At 42.1% G+C, this 15,987-nt stretch overlaps 1 protein-coding gene across 1 annotated transcript in view; it reads left to right on the top strand.

Moving 5' to 3' along the window:
- LOC139465734 (nephrocystin-3-like) overlaps positions 1–15,272 on the top strand; it is a 46,792-nt gene extending 31,520 nt beyond the window's left edge. Inside the window, exons 22-30 of the mRNA XM_071247564.1 lie at positions 759–856; positions 1,474–1,715; positions 3,543–3,618; positions 6,256–6,392; positions 7,094–7,265; positions 9,696–9,764; positions 10,369–10,494; positions 11,164–11,289; positions 12,377–15,272. Coding sequence (XP_071103665.1) covers positions 759–856; positions 1,474–1,715; positions 3,543–3,618; positions 6,256–6,392; positions 7,094–7,265; positions 9,696–9,764; positions 10,369–10,494; positions 11,164–11,289; positions 12,377–12,520 — 1,190 coding nt within the window. The 3' untranslated portion in view covers positions 12,521–15,272. The remainder of the gene's footprint in view (positions 1–758; positions 857–1,473; positions 1,716–3,542; positions 3,619–6,255; positions 6,393–7,093; positions 7,266–9,695; positions 9,765–10,368; positions 10,495–11,163; positions 11,290–12,376) is intronic.
- Positions 15,273–15,987: the final 715 nt, after the last annotated feature.

The raw sequence follows: 15,987 nt of genomic DNA, 5'->3' as shown, positions 1-15,987 counted from the left end.
GGGGTCAACGACAGCACAGCAACTTAAAAAAATATTTCACCTATAGGAATTCAGGGTTAGAATTGGTCCTCAGCAACATATCCTGGCTGTAGGAAGTGACCAGAGGGTGGTCAGACTTTGTGACTTGGTACTTTGCGTGTCTTGGTACCCTGACGGCAGAGATTGTTGCTCTTAAAATCTGTCACTGAATTCTCTGGTTCAGACTCCATTATTTACTGGTCAACGTCATACAGCTGGAATATTGCTGATTGTGGTGCCAAACAACAAACAAACAAAGCACAAACAAATATTTTCTCGACAACCAGGCATTGGTTAAAATTAGTCCGAATCATTTCTCATCAGAGGCTACTAGGTTGTATCGGTCGTCAGGCTCGTAGTCTTGGTTAATTGTATGTCATCATACCCTGACCTTGTAGGATGATGCTCACAATATCAACCACTGGTTTGGATGGCTCATACTTGAATATTTACAAGCAGCTGTGATATAACTTGAGTGTTGCTAACTGCAGTGTGAAAAATCAAAACAGGATTGTCCTCTGATAATAATAATAATGATGATGATGATGATGATGATGATGATGATGATAATAATAATTTGCTTTGTTGAGTTTATCATTCAGTTATAAATCTAGTAGTAGTAATTGTCATCCGGGCTGAGATGGGGATGTGGTTCTCGTAGGACCAGGAAGGGTAGATTTAAGAAGGTCCACGTATATTGTGTTGAGGAGGAACTTCTACAGTCTAGAGTGTTGGTTCAGCTTCAGGTCACTTCGATGGCCTCCTGACCCCGGCTCGGATTGCGGACATGTACGAGACACTGGGCAGGTTCCTCAAGGACATGGGGCTGCTCAAGCAGGTACGTGGCACAATACAGGCTAGAATAGATTCCCTCCTTGTCACATGAGGCAACATAATGGATCGGGAGGTCTGGCTGATGACTTGGTTGACTGCACGTCATTTTACTCCAGTGGTGTGGAACATTGCTTATAGTATGAATTATTGGTTTGCATGGCTCTGACTTGAAATTTTCAGGCTGCAATCATATGGCTTGAATGTTGCTGAGTTTGGATTTTAGCAACAAAACAAAGTCCTTCTTAGAAGCTGGTTGCCTTAGTGACATTACGCACTGGAACTCACTGTACCAGCTATGACCTTACAAGGGAGACTGGACAAATTGTTTGTCTGAAAACTCACATTTTAAGCAGTTGATTTTGAACCTAATTACACACAGTTACTGCCTCAGCGTGACTCTAAGTACAACGTCTTGAAAAGTTGAAAATGTACTCCAGTTCATGGAGTTATTTCCCCTTCTAAGTGCCAGGATCTGCTGTTTACAGGTGGACATCCCAGATTTGCACTGGTTATGGTACCAAGTCATGTTAACTTGTTGATGTTCCTCTGTATATACTGTGTCCTTGACAGTGGAGATTGTGATCTTTTTCCAATAATGTCATTTTAATAATGTCTCTCCAGGCCCTGCCCGCACTGCAGCGAGCGCTGGAGGTGCGAGAAACTGCCCTTGACCCTGACCACCCGGTAGTAGCAAGGTCACTGCACCAACTGGCAGGTCTCCATGCTCAGTGGGGGAAGTTCTGCACAGCGCAGGCGTACTACCAACAGGCCCTGGAGATCTATGAGAATGCTTATGGGAGTGATCACTACCTCTTGGCCAAGGAACTGGATGCGTTAGCTCTACTGTATCAAAAACAAGAAAAGTAAGATGGGATGTGTTGTTATTTGTGTTTGGATCGTTCGAATCATCATCTATCACTGATTGCAGTCTGCTTGTTCGGATCAATCATTGATTAAAATATGTTGGGTTATACTTGTGTAGTTTTTAGTGGCATATCATTTGAAATGTTCCACGTCTTATTTCTAAGATGAATTTTCCTCATTGCTTGTATATGAACTATGAGTGTGTGTTGCTTATTTATGTATGGATTAAGGACCGGTGGGATAGACTTGTTGTTAAAGTGTTTGCTTGTCATGCAGAAAACCTGGGTTCTATTCCCCACATTGGTACTATGTGTGAAACCCATTTCTGGTGTCCCCGCCATGATATTGCTGGAATATTGCTAAGAGCGGCATAAAACAATACTCACTCACTCACTCATGTATGGATTTATAGAATGATTTAACATTCAAGATACACAATCTCATTCCACAAAATGATTGTAGCGGTAAGATAGTCGTAAGTCTATGTGTAAGTATGGGAGTTATGATCGTCTTGGCGCTACAATTGCATTGGGAAACAGGGTGCAGTTTTAAGGTCTGTTTAGGACAATGTTTTTCTCCACTTTTAATCATGTACCATTGCAATCACTCAGTGGATTGGTACATGTGTGATTATATGGCATGTGGTCCTTTGTACAGCACACAGACCACAAATCAGACATTAGTAACTGTTGGTCTTGGAGAGTATGTTTGGCCAGTTTGTCTCCTGTGAGTTTCTAGGGTTTCGGTTCTGCCCACACTCAAACAAGAGGACAAGAAATGTTCCAAATATGCCGCTGGTTACCCAGCAGTGAATAGTAGGACAAGATGTAATGTACCTGTTAACCTTTTATCACCCAGCTTTTGCTGATTACTCCTCAGGAAGCTGAGAATGAAACTCCAGTGCACACTGATCCGGGATGATAATGTAGCACTTTGAGCTTGCTTTAGGCTGTGTATTAAAAAACCCCCCAAAAACAGTTTATTGTTATGTATATACAATCTCTGTTCCCCGGTAATATTTGTGACTGTGACTGTGATTGTGACTGTGACTGTGACTGTGACTGTGACTGTGACTGTGACTGTGATTGTGATTGTGACTGTGATTGTGACTGTGATTGTTACTGTGACTGTGACTGTGACTGTGACTGTGACTGTGACTGTGATTGTGACTGTGATTGTTACTGTGACTGTGACTGTGATTGTGACTGTGACTGTGACTGTGACTGTGATTGTGACTGTGACTGTGACTGTGACTGTGATTGTGACTGTGACTGTGACTGTGATTGTGACTGTGATTGTTACTGTGACTGTGACTGTGATTGTGACTGTGACTGTGACTGTTACTGTGACTGTGACTGTGATTGTGACTGTGACTGTGACTGTGACTGTGATTGTGACTGTGACTGTGACTGTGACTGTGATTGTGACTGTGATTGTTACTGTGACTGTGACTGTGACTGTGACTGTGACTGTGACTGTGATTGTGACTGTGATTGTTACTGTGACTGTGACTGTGATTGTGACTGTGACTGTGACTGTGACTGTGATTGTGACTGTGACTGTGACTGTGACTGTGACTGTGACTGTGATTGTGACTGTGATTGTTACTGTGACTGTGACTGTGACTGTGACTGTGATTGTGACTGTTACTGTGACTGTGACTGTGATTGTGACTGTGACTGTGACTGTGACTGTGATTGTGACTGTGACTGTGACTGTGACTGTGACTGTGATTGTGACTGTGACTGTGACTGTGACTGTGATTGTGACTGTGACTGTGACTGTGACTGTGATTGTGACTGTGATTGTGACTGTGACTGTTTCAGGCATGAGCAGGCAGAACCTTTAAAGAAGCAAGCGATGTCCATAAAGAAGAAAGCCAGAACACCAAGAGTCAATTCAGTGAGTACCTGATCCTGGGTGGCCTGACATGTTTCTTACGTTGCCTGTGAAGATTATTTGTTAAGATTATAATAGCTCTCATACAGTCCCAGACATGGAATAGCATCAGAGAGAATGTGTTCACATTCCCGGGAACAATGATCATTGTAAATGTCTAGCCACTGATATTACCGCTCTCACTGGGACTGAGTAGAGGAACGCGGATTTGGAAACTAACTTTTTGAGTTCATTGTGGACATTTTATGTCCGTTTCGGTTACTTTTGTCAGTTTCTTTTACGAATAGAAAAGGTCAATAAATGTTAACTTACCTGAAATAGGTTGAAACGTAGTTGCTATCTTTTCTATATGAAGTCACTTCAAAGCCATATTTGAGAAATAAGGTCTCTAAATACAGATTGGGTCTGGTAAAAGAGAAAATGAATGGCCTTTTTTCAGAAACCATATAATAAATAGTCCATGGCCTCCAGTGAAGAATGGGGACTTGGTTTCCCATAAACACTGGGTGTTTATAATGTCTCAAAAAATAATTGTGTGGGTGTCTATCATAGGAAATATGGTACACCCATACCAGTTGTAATGGCCAGCACTATCTTCTGTGTCTACACCTGTTCAGTGTATCTGTGTTATTATTAGGGCTTCAACGGGTCCAAAAATATGGACTTCAGTACCCGAGGGGTAAGACTCGGCTCATGCTCGAGTACCCAAAGGATAAGACTCGGCTCATGCTTGAGTACCCAAAGGATAAGACTCGGCTCATGCTCGAGTACCCAAAGGATAAGACTCGGCTCATGCTTGAGTACCCAAAGGATAAGACTCAGCTCATGCTCGAGTACCCGAGGGGTAAGACTCGGCTCGTGCTCGAGTACCCAAAGGATAAGACTCGGCTCATGCTTGAGTACCCAAAGGATAAGACTCGGCTCATGCTCGAGTACCCAAAGGATAAGACTCGGCTCATGCTCGAGTACCCAAAGGATAAGACTCGGCTCATGCTCGAGTACCTGAGGGGTAAGACTCGGCTCATGCTCGAGTACCCAAAGGATAAGACTCGGCTCATGCTTGAGTACCCAAAGGATAAGACTCGGCTCATGCTCGAGTACCCAAAGGATAAGACTCGGCTCATGCTCGAGTACCCAAAGGATAAGACTCGGCTCATGCTCGAGCACCCAAAGGATAAGACTTGGCTCATGCTCAAGTACCCAAAGGATAAGACTTGGCTCATGCTCGAGTACCCAAAGGATAAGACTTGGCTCATGCTCAAGTACCCAAAGGATAAGACTCGGCTCATGCTCGAGCACCCAAAGGATAAGACTAGGTTCATGCTTGAGTACCCGAGGGATATGACTCGGCTCATGCTCAAGTACCTGAAGGATAAGACTCGGCTCGTGCTCAAGTACCCAAAGGATAAGACTCGGCTCATGCTCGAGTACCCAAAGGATAAGACTCGGCTCGTGCTCGAGTATCCAAAGGATAAGACTCGGCTCGTGCTCGAGTACCCAAAGGATAAGACTCGGCTCGTGCTCGAGTACCCAAAGGATAAGACTCGGCTCGTGCTCGAGTACCGGAAGGATAAGACTCGGCTCATGCTTGAGTACCCAAAGGATAAGACTCGACTCATGCTCGAGTACTCGCAATTATACATCTGTTCAATAAAATTGGCAATTATCCTATGGTATACAAAATGAAAGAGTTACAATGACCTCACAGATCACTAAGAAAACCTATGTGATCGCATATCAAATAAAATACCTTTAAAATTTGTATGCTGATTCGCTGAAGCTTCATTTAAGTAAGAATTGTCAACTTGGGAAAAGAAATCGTTTACATCTCAATGTATTGCACGCCATGTTTAGGATGAAAAGAATATTGCACATGTGATCGTCACATGATGTATGTTGCAATTGGTGATTGGCTGGATTTTGGCAGGCTGGCTTCTAAGGTATACCTTAAATGATAAATAAGCTCATTTGATGCCAGCACTGAAGGAAATTTTCAATAAATGACAAAATATAGATAATAAGTTAAAAGCAACATTTTCAATGTTGTCACAAATTCACAAGTCAGTATTTACCTTTTTCTTAACAAAACATTGAAAGATTACTAGGCTTGTAAATTTATAGTTGACTTCTATAAGATGTTTTCCCGACATTTGAAGAGAAAATTAGAGTGAGATACAGTAACACGATATTAATAATCAATATAGTGATGTCCAGTTGTATCTTATGAAAATATTGAATTAATAATGATTAACGTTACGACGAATTTAGAATGAATAGGTCTACTGCTTGCTACAGTTTAATAGTTTCATAAAACATCCCTTTTAAACAAGAAATCAAGTACTTTTTGAAACCAGGAAATTTACTTTTGAAATGGTTGTTAATAAGTGTATTGTTTCGAAAAATAACTAAAAGAAAAGCTATTGACTCTTCTATTTGATTTTATTGATAACTCATGAAAAAGAAAGTTACATAAAGACACGTTTCTATTAACTTTTTGAAAGTCGACCAAATTAGAGTTATCTCCCTTGGTCGAGTACTCGAGTCCTCCAAACTGGACTTGAGTCCCACTAAACTCAGCCCATGCCCGAGTACTTGCGTACTCTTTGAAGCCCTAGTTATGATGTATTTTCCACTTTCCAGGGTCAGTTACGAGGCATTGACCTGCTTCGTAGAAGAACTCTCCACCTGGAGGAACTGGCCATGGGTTCCGACTCTCCTGAACAGGCTCGCACACTCAACGAACTTGGGGTCTTGTACTATCTGCAGAGCAACGTCGAGTGAGTGTTTACCTTTGATTTCAAATCATCTTGTTGTTTGTAAAATATATAAAGATTTCATAATGTAGTGTGTTTTAAAGGGTTGAAGTAAATGTGGTGTCAACTGGATCAGGAATACTACAGAAATATCCAGGGGGGGGATTCACAAGTATTTCCAGAAATGTGGGTAATTTGATTGTCATTGGGGTCTATAATTTATTTCAAAAGGGGTTGTTCGAACCCCATGACCCCCCGCCCAAAATGGATTCACCTCTGAACCTAACTTTCGATCAGTTCCAATTCCGGCAAATTTTATCAGGATCAAACACTTTTCTCTCACCTACCATCCCAGTTTTGAATAAAACAAAAATGTAAGAAAAGTTAACCGTACAAGTCATCGATATCGAGAGGGACCATGTCACTCATCAAAGTTATCGCATTATTTGCTGTGCAGAGTTGTGTTGCATTGGTGTGACAGAAGCTTAGATAAGGGTTCAAATCTCAGTTTTGTCTTGATTATGTTTCTAGGTTTCTCAGCACCATACCAATGCTCGTGGGTTTCTCCAAGTGGTACATATCTATGACCTTCATCACTTGGTTTTTTCCCCACATCAAGTTGACACACTGTGACATAGGTGAAATACCGATGAAAGCGGTATGAACCAAATAAATCACTCAATTCAATGTGTATCACGTTTCAAAAGTACATGTATTTTTTTCAGTACTGCTGAAACATTCTTCAAGAAGTCGCTAGAGATGAGAGAAGCGACGCTGGGTCCGGACCACGCTGATCTGGCACAGTCCCTCAACAACCTGGCAGCTTTCTACAATGACAGGAAACAGTTTGATAAGGCAGAGCCACTGTATGAGAGGGCGCTACAGATCAGACTGAAGGTGAGCACAATGACAGGAAACAGTTTGTTAAGGCCAAGCCGCTGTTTGAGAGGGCGCTACGGATCAGACTGAAGGTGAGTACAATGACAGGAAACAGTTTGATAAGGCCGAGTCACTGTATGAGAGGGCGCTACAGATAAGACTGAAGGTGAGTACAATGACATTAAACAGTTTGATAAGGCCTAGCCGCTGTATGAGAGGGCGCTACAGATCAGACTGAAGGTGAGTACAATGACAGGAAACAGTTTGATAAGGCCAAGCCGCTGTATGAGAGGGCGCTACAGATAAGACTGAAGGTGAGTACAATGACATTAAACAGTTTGATAAGGCCTAGCCGCTGTATGAGAGGGCGCTACAGATCAGACTGAAGGTGAGCACAATGACAGGAAACAGTTTGATAAGGCCAAGCCGCTGTTTGAGAGGGCGCTACAGATCAGACTGAAGGTGAGCACAATGACAGGAAACAGTTTGATAAGGCCGAGCCGCTGTATGAGAGGGCGCTACAGATCAGACTGAAGGTGAGTACAATGACAGGAAACAGTTTGATGAGGCCGAGCCGCTGTATGAGAGGGCGCTACAGATCAGACTGAAGGTGAGTGCAATGACAGGAAACAGTTTGATAAGGCCAAGCCGCTGTATGAGAGGGCGCTACAGATCAGACTGAAGGTGAGTGCAATGACAGGAAACAGTTTGATAAGGCCGAGTCACTGTATGAGAGGGGGCTACAGATCAGACTGAAGGTGAGTGCAATGACAGGAAACAGTTTGATAAGGCCAAGCCGCTGTATGAGAGGGCGCTACAGATCAGACTGAAGGTGAGCACAATGACAGGAAACAGTTTGATAAGGCCAAGCCGCTGTTTGAGAGGGCGCTACAGATCAGACTGAAGGTGAGCACAATGACAGGAAACAGTTTGATAAGGCCGAGCCGCTGTATGAGAGGGCGCTACAGATCAGACTGAAGGTGAGTACAATGACAGGAAACAGTTTGATGAGGCCGAGCCGCTGTATGAGAGGGCGCTACAGATCAGACTGAAGGTGAGTGCAATGACAGGAAACAGTTTGATAAGGCCAAGCCGCTGTATGAGAGGGCGCTACAGATCAGACTGAAGGTGAGTGCAATGACAGGAAACAGTTTGATAAGGCCGAGTCACTGTATGAGAGGGGGCTACAGATCAGACTGAAGGTGAGTGCAATGACAGGAAACAGTTTGATAAGGCCAAGCCGCTGTATGAGAGGGCGCTACAGATCAGACTGAAGGTGAGCACAATGACAGGAAACAGTTTGATAAGGCCTAGCCGCTGTATGAGAGGGCGCTACAGATCAGACTGAAGGTGAGTACAATGACAGGAAACAGTTTGATAAGGCCGAGCCGCTGTATGAGAGGGCGCTACAGATCAGACTGAAGGTGAGTACAATGACAGGAAACAGTTTGATAAGGCCGAGCCGCTGTATGAGAGGGAGCTACAGATCAGATTGAAGACGAGTACAAGGACAGGAAACAGTTTGATAAGGCTGAGGGTGTTAACAGACTGTAAAAGTCCAGTTTCCACCCTTGCAAACTAGTCTGGAACTTCCAGGCTCAATTGTAGCGCCACCAGTGGCTATTACGAGTTACCCCAATATACAGTCAAGTCTTGTTAATCCGACAATCGGCTTTATCCGACACAAATTATGGGAACCGATTTAATCAGGGCTATTTAGACCTGTTAATCCGACAGTCTCGCACTCCGTGTCATTAATCAGTCTTGTTAATCGGACATAGAGATAAACTTGCTTAACAATAAACAACTACTGCTTTAAATAAACAAAACAGGAATAATCACATGCCTAGATTACCTCAATCTCATTAAAATCGGATACAAGTTCTTGCTACCGCTGAGGACATCCCATTACAGGTCATGTCAGAATGACCTTTCGTGAACTTTGACCGACCAATGAAATTACTAACAAGAAATTGACATTAGCCACTAAGAAAGCAGCTTTCTGAAGCATTGCGGCACTAGTTTTAAATTAGCAGATGGTTTATGGACTTGGAACTGGATGGTTTATGGACTTGGGACTGGATGGTTTATGGACATGGGACTGGATGGTTTATGGACTTGGGACTGGATGGATTGTGGACATGGGACTGGATGGTTTATTGACTAAGGACTGGATTGTTTTTGACTGAGAACTGGATCGTTTGTGGACTGAGGACTGGATGGTTTATGGACTGAGGACTGGATGGTTATGGACTGAGGACTGGATGTTTTTGGACTGATGACTGGATGGTTCATGGACTTGGGACTGTATAGTTTATGTACTGAGGACCAAATGATTTATGGAAAGCCACCACAATACTGCTTTAATCGCAGTTTAATCATTGTATCAGTACTATACAGATAATGGCTGTCCTACAATTACCTCCATGTTGTTACATTGTGTTTCAGTACCTGAGTGGAGACAGCCCAGCCTGTGCTGGGATCATCAAGAATCTTGCCATGCTCTACAAGAAACAGGTACGTATCCTAGGATATTATTTAGCTTTGAATAGGTCCCATACAACCTATGCTGGTCGTATGAGGTCCATATGGATATCGGGTGGCTAGACTCGGTGACTTGGTTGATTTTGGGTCATTGACCCCTTGGATCATTGCTCATAACATCAATCACCGTGTGGAATTAGCCAACAAACAAACAAACGTTTGGATTCCCAGTGAGAAGTATGGTTATTCTCATTATGTTGACAGAACTCCAACTGATTATGGTTATCGTTTCAATGTCTTTCATAATTTTATGAATGCACTGCCATTTTTTTCGATGGATTCTTAAATTTTATTAGTGTACTTTTATTTATTTTGGACAAGAATAATGCAAGTGGTATGTTTTACACATTTATGAATGTATGTGATTGAAGTCTGAAATGTAGCATTTCCAGTTCAGTACAGTGCAGGGGATGCAACATAGGATAAGATTAAGTATTGCATGCTTAGTCAATGGCTTAACATTAAGCTTTAGGATCAAGGTTAACTTATATAGCTAAGAAAGACCCTTTTCAAATCAAATAAATGTTTTAAGTTAGACTGAGAGTATGTGACAGGTGTACTGGGTGGGTGTTCACAGGGCAAGTTTGAGAAGGCGGAGCCACTGTACAAGCAGGCTGTGGACATCAGGGAGAAGTCTTTTGGTCCACATCATCCATCTGTGGCAACTGCCCTCGTTAACCTGGCTGTCCTGTACTCTCAACAGGTGAGTTACCTGGCTGTACTCTCAACAGGTGAGTTCCCTGGGTGTACTCTCAACAGGTAAGTTACCTGGCTGTACTCTCAACAGGTGAGTTACCTAGGTGTACTCTCAACAGGTGAGTTACCTAGGTGTACTCTCAACAGGTGAGTTACCTAGGTTTACTCTCAACAGGAGTGTTACCTGGCTGTACTCTCAACAGGTGAGTTACCTAGGTGTACTCTCAACAGGTGAGTTACCTGGCTGTACTCTCAACAGGTGAGTTACCTAGCTGTACTCTCAATAGGTGAGTTACCTGGCTGTACTCTCAACAGGTGATTTACCTAGGTTGTACTCTCAACAGGTGATTTACCTAGGTTGTACTCTCATCAGGTGAGTTACCTAGCTGTACTCTCAACAGGTGAGTTACCTAGGTGTACTCTCAACAGGTGAATTACCTAGGTTGTACTCTCATCAGGTGAGTTACCTAGCTGTACTCTCAACAGGTGAGTTACCTAGGTGTACTCTTAACAGGTGAGTTGCCTGGCTGTACTCTCAACAGGTGAGTTATCCAAATTGTCCTGTAGTCTGTACTCTCCAAAGGTGAGGTAAACCTGCTTACTTTGGTTACATTTGTCTGTTTCCTGAAAGGTATCTATTCAGTACTCAACAGTTGCACACTCTCTGTTTGCCCAGAACAAGTTCAGTGAGGCTGAGCCTCTGTATGAGAGAGCGCTGAAAATCTATGAGGAAAGCTTTGGCCCGAGTCATCCCACCGTTGCCGAGACCCTGCGCAATCTTGCTGTCATGAAGTATGAAATGGTGAGTAGTATTATCTTGCCTGGGATATTTCTATCATTTATATCCAAAGTAGAATTTATCCCAGGGCCCCTCAGCACCCTTAATGAGGCATCAGGTGACTAAAATAGCAACATGCATTCACGTGTGTGTGTGTGTGTGTGGCTGCTTGTACTAGTCCGTACTAATGCCATTTTTATCATGTTATCCCACTGAGATACCATGCCGCAGTTTAACATGCATACCACACTCAGACACAGTATACTGACTCCGAGCTGACGAGTCCTTGTTTTAGCCTCTTAATACCAAGAGCCAGGCAGGGTAACGAAACATCTTTGGTATGAGGCGGCCAGGGATTGACCTCCAGGCCTTCCGCTCTCTGGGGTGACGCTCTACCACGGATGCAGTTGAAACAAATATGTAGTAACAGTGATTTGACTTAAATATATATATATATAATATCATTCTTTAAAGAACTTATTTTTCGTGTTTCTAATGGAGTGAGGTAATATCCTGCAATTGGTTGTGCAGAGTTGTGTCCCTTGGCCATGCCAGGATCTACCTGTCTTGGGTTTATATCCAAGATTTGACCTGATTGTGATCCTTGGTCATCCCAAGACATGTCCTCATGGGTTTCAATATGGCTGTGAATGTCAATGACCTGCAGCTGCATTGTGGACTCCCACATGAGCCTGGGGGCACGGGGGGCCCAGTCGTCTAAGGCGCCGCGATTCGCTGTGCAGAGTTGCGTCCCTTGGGCACGCCAGAAACCTATGATTGTGGGTTCGAATCCCGGTTCGCCCTAATTATGTTTCTAGGTTTGTCAGCACCATACCCGTGCTCGTGGGTTTCACCGAAGTGGTAAACGTCTGAGACCTGCGTCCCTTTGGGCTTTCCTCCCACATTAAGCTGACACGCCGTGATATAACTGGAATAATGTTAAAAGCGGCGTTAAACCCAACTCACTCACTCACTCCCACATGAGCCTGACACACTGTGAAGTAATAGAAATACTCTACAACAGTGGCATTGAACCCCCTCACCCAAAGTCTCAGTAGTGTTATGCTTTGTGTTATATCCTTTGCTGAATGAGAACTTGTCTACTTCACAGAAAGACTTTGAGACGGCAGCCAAGCTGTACAAGAAGGCGACCGAGATGAAGGAGAGTGAGACTAACTACGCAGGGAAGGTTCTATCTCGGAGAAGTTCTAGTGGAGATACAAACTCTACCATCAAGAACATCCTACACAACTAGCTACAGCAGTGTCATCTAATACTAAAATCTCATAGAAGCAGCCATACACAACTACAGCAAAACCATCATTATCATCTTCAGACAGTCACATCTTGAAGTGTATCTCGACTACAGTTATATGTCTGCATGTCATCTTTTACTGAAGTACCAGTATGGATCCTCAAACTTGTCATACAATCAACCCTGTGGGGAGGAGACTGTGTTAGAATAGGTCCCCAGCAACCATGCCGGTCGTTAGGGGTGACCAAGCCTCGGTCAGCCTCAGTGACTTCATTGATTGCACATCATCCTACCCTGATGGCTTACTCACAAAAGCGATCACTTGATTGTCTCAGTTATTTACAGGCCGCAGTCATTTAGCTGGAATATTGCTAAGTGCGCAGTTAAACAACAAGCAGACAAACAAAACTAAAATGAATCTTGTGGCATCATGATTTTTTATGTGATCACACTTAATTTTCAGGTTATCATACAGATTACGTGAATATACAGAATACTGAATATATTCGATAGTAACTTGTGATAAATGTGACATTGTTTTCTAATGGTTGTCCAGAACCATTATAGCTCCTATTGGCTAACTTGGACAAAGCTCTCTTTGGAACACTTGAGTTATCTCCCTTTGACAAAATAGTCATGTAATTGTCTCCCATTGAGTGGCTTGAAACCTAGTTATCTCTCTTTACCTAGCTTGGAAAACTGTTATGTCCTATGACTAACTAATAACGTAGTTGTCATCCATTGGGTGGCTTGAAACATACTTGTCTCCCTTTGCCTGGAACATTGTTATCTTGCTTTGACCAACTTATGATGTCTCCCATTAGGAGGGCTCGAAACATAGTTGTCTCCCTTTGACTGACTCTTCAATGACATAGGTGACTAACAGGCATGATGATTCTCAACCATGACCATCATCACCACCATCATCCACAGATTCAAACAATATATCCACTGTTGATAGTTGTACAAGATGGACATAATACCTCAAAAATACATCATTGTATGTGTTCAGTGTACATGGCAAGGGAACTGCCTCACACTCAATGTGCTACAAGCATGGGGAATGTGGTGTGCCGGCTCTGTCAGTACGTTCTCAAGGGTAAATAACACTGATACGTGTCATCCTAGATTACATGGGAGTTGCTGTTTCTGGAGACTTAAGGGAAGAAGGGGGTTCTTGTCACACACTATTGAGTTCATACAAACAATGTAGACGGGATCAACTCTGTGTGACATTCAGAACATAAACAGAATGCACAGTTTATTGAGTGACAATTGCGGTTGTTTTGGCTCCTGCAATAGTATTTAGTTCAACACACTTTTGGGGTACTATTGCAATAGTGTTGAAATATGTTGATAGGTACCTTTACAGTATACAGATATGTGCTTGATTTATTCAACATTGTAACAAATACTGAAAATGGCTGAAATACTGCCGATGTGACGTTAAATCTTGACTCACTCACTCAACATTGTAACAAAGCCTAACAAGTCCAAGATTCAGCAGGCTTGGGAAATTCTGATGGTGTCTTATGGGGACGGACCCCTGATTATTCCGGTAGAATAGGTCTTCAGCAATCCATACTTGCCATAAAAGGCGACTAAGCTTATCTTGAGAGGCGACTTACGGGATCGGGTGGTCACGTTCGCTGACATGGTTGATGCATGTCATCGTATCCCGATTGCGTGGAACAGTGCTCATGATGTCAATCACTGGATTGTCTGGTCCAGACTCGATTATTTACACCGCTGTCATATGGCTGGAATATTGCTGAGTGCAGCGTTAAACAACAAAAATAAAAAAATAAATTATTTCCTCTTCAATCAGGGTGTATTTTGGATGGAAACTAATAGAAAAGTTAATGGTTAATATTATTCTATTTTCCATGTTATTATGTCAATCAATGCTATCGATAGTCTTATAAAACACTGTCAACAATCCATCTTTTGGCTTGCAATGCCTCAATGATTGGAACAAACATAACATCCATGTTATACTTTATCTGAAATCTTGCACCTCGTGATTTCTTGTTTTATACACAAGTGTTATTATGTATTAAATATATATGTCATACATTATGTATACAGGAATAATGTTATTACAAGTGATCCAAAGTTATTACTGCTGAGTTTATAGTCACATGATCGTCATTGTCACCAGTGATTCCACCATTACTGTTGTCCATCCTCGTCCTCTAACATTAATGTAGAGCATTTGGTACAACCATCTTTTCCCATGACAACACGAACAACAGCAGAAGGAAGGCCATACATTTAAACTAAATTTCTCAAGAATGTACATCAAAACTTTTGCCATTAATTTCTTGAAAACATTTACATTATCATGTTGGAAAAATTGAAATATTATATTATTTTATTATTTACTTCAAAAATGCTCATGTCAAAATAATTTGTTACAAAATTGTGAGTTTGAGCAGTGTCTGTTAAAGATTTGTTATTTGTACATAGTAAAGTTGTTTTAGTGTGTGTGCCAAAGTATGTATACAAGGGTATAGGCCTGTAGAAGCATGAAAATTTGTTTATGGATATGTCTATTATTCCTATCCCATAGTTGTAAATGCTGGTGTGAGCAGTTTTATTTTGAGAATGTATTCATCAAGGGAGGAATACTCTCTTGATAAACAATCATGACAATTTAAGATACCTAACAGCTTGAGATATATACTTAACTGTTTGAGAATTCAAGTCATACGGGAATTGTAATAGAGTTATCTCCCTTTGTTCCTGTTTACGAAGCTATACGAAGAGTAATTGATAGTATTTGGTGTTAAATTTTTAAGAATAAGGGACTGGTCATTTATGGGTGGGGGGTGGGATGTGTTGGCATGAAAAAAATGATATCCTTTGTTTATTTACTCCTCCACGCGCGCACAAGTTGTGTTAGTGTTAGCTGAGCAGTACATAGCTACGATATCGAAGCAAATATAGGCTACTCTAGACATGAAATTAGCATAGTCGTAACTACAAGAAACCAAGTTGTTTTTGTTGATAAGATTATTAAGATTGTAAGTAAATTACCAAGATTCCTACCCGCGATATACCTCAATGATAGCTCGTGTTGCAATAGAACATGTGGAAACATGGTCGAATTTGACAGAGTCTCAAATCGTATGGAGAATCCCTGGTTCGGGCACGTGTGCAGGGGCACTTCTACGAGTGAGTGAGTGAGTGAGTGAGTTGGGTTGAACGCCGTTTTGAACAGTATTCCAGTTATATCACGGCGTGTCAGCTTGATGAGGGAGAAAAGCCCGAAGTGATGCAGGTCTCAGATGTTTACCAGTTTGATTAAACCCACGAGCATCACTTCTACTTAAAGACAGCTATTATATCACAAAAATATATTTTTCTCATGTATGATGGCATCAAATATTGGTGTCATGGTTCACCTATTTATGTAATGAATGTCATAGTTTCGCTTTTGTAATCCGGTCGTTTGTTTTCAAACG

Source organism: Haliotis cracherodii, unplaced genomic scaffold (genome assembly GCF_022045235.1).
Source record: "Haliotis cracherodii isolate W230 unplaced genomic scaffold, xgHalCrac1.p SCAF_18, whole genome shotgun sequence".
In the NCBI taxonomy this organism is placed as follows: Eukaryota; Metazoa; Mollusca; class Gastropoda; order Lepetellida; family Haliotidae; genus Haliotis; species Haliotis cracherodii.
Note: the sequence above shows the minus strand (reverse complement) of the source record. Positions and strands in the feature narration are given on the sequence as shown.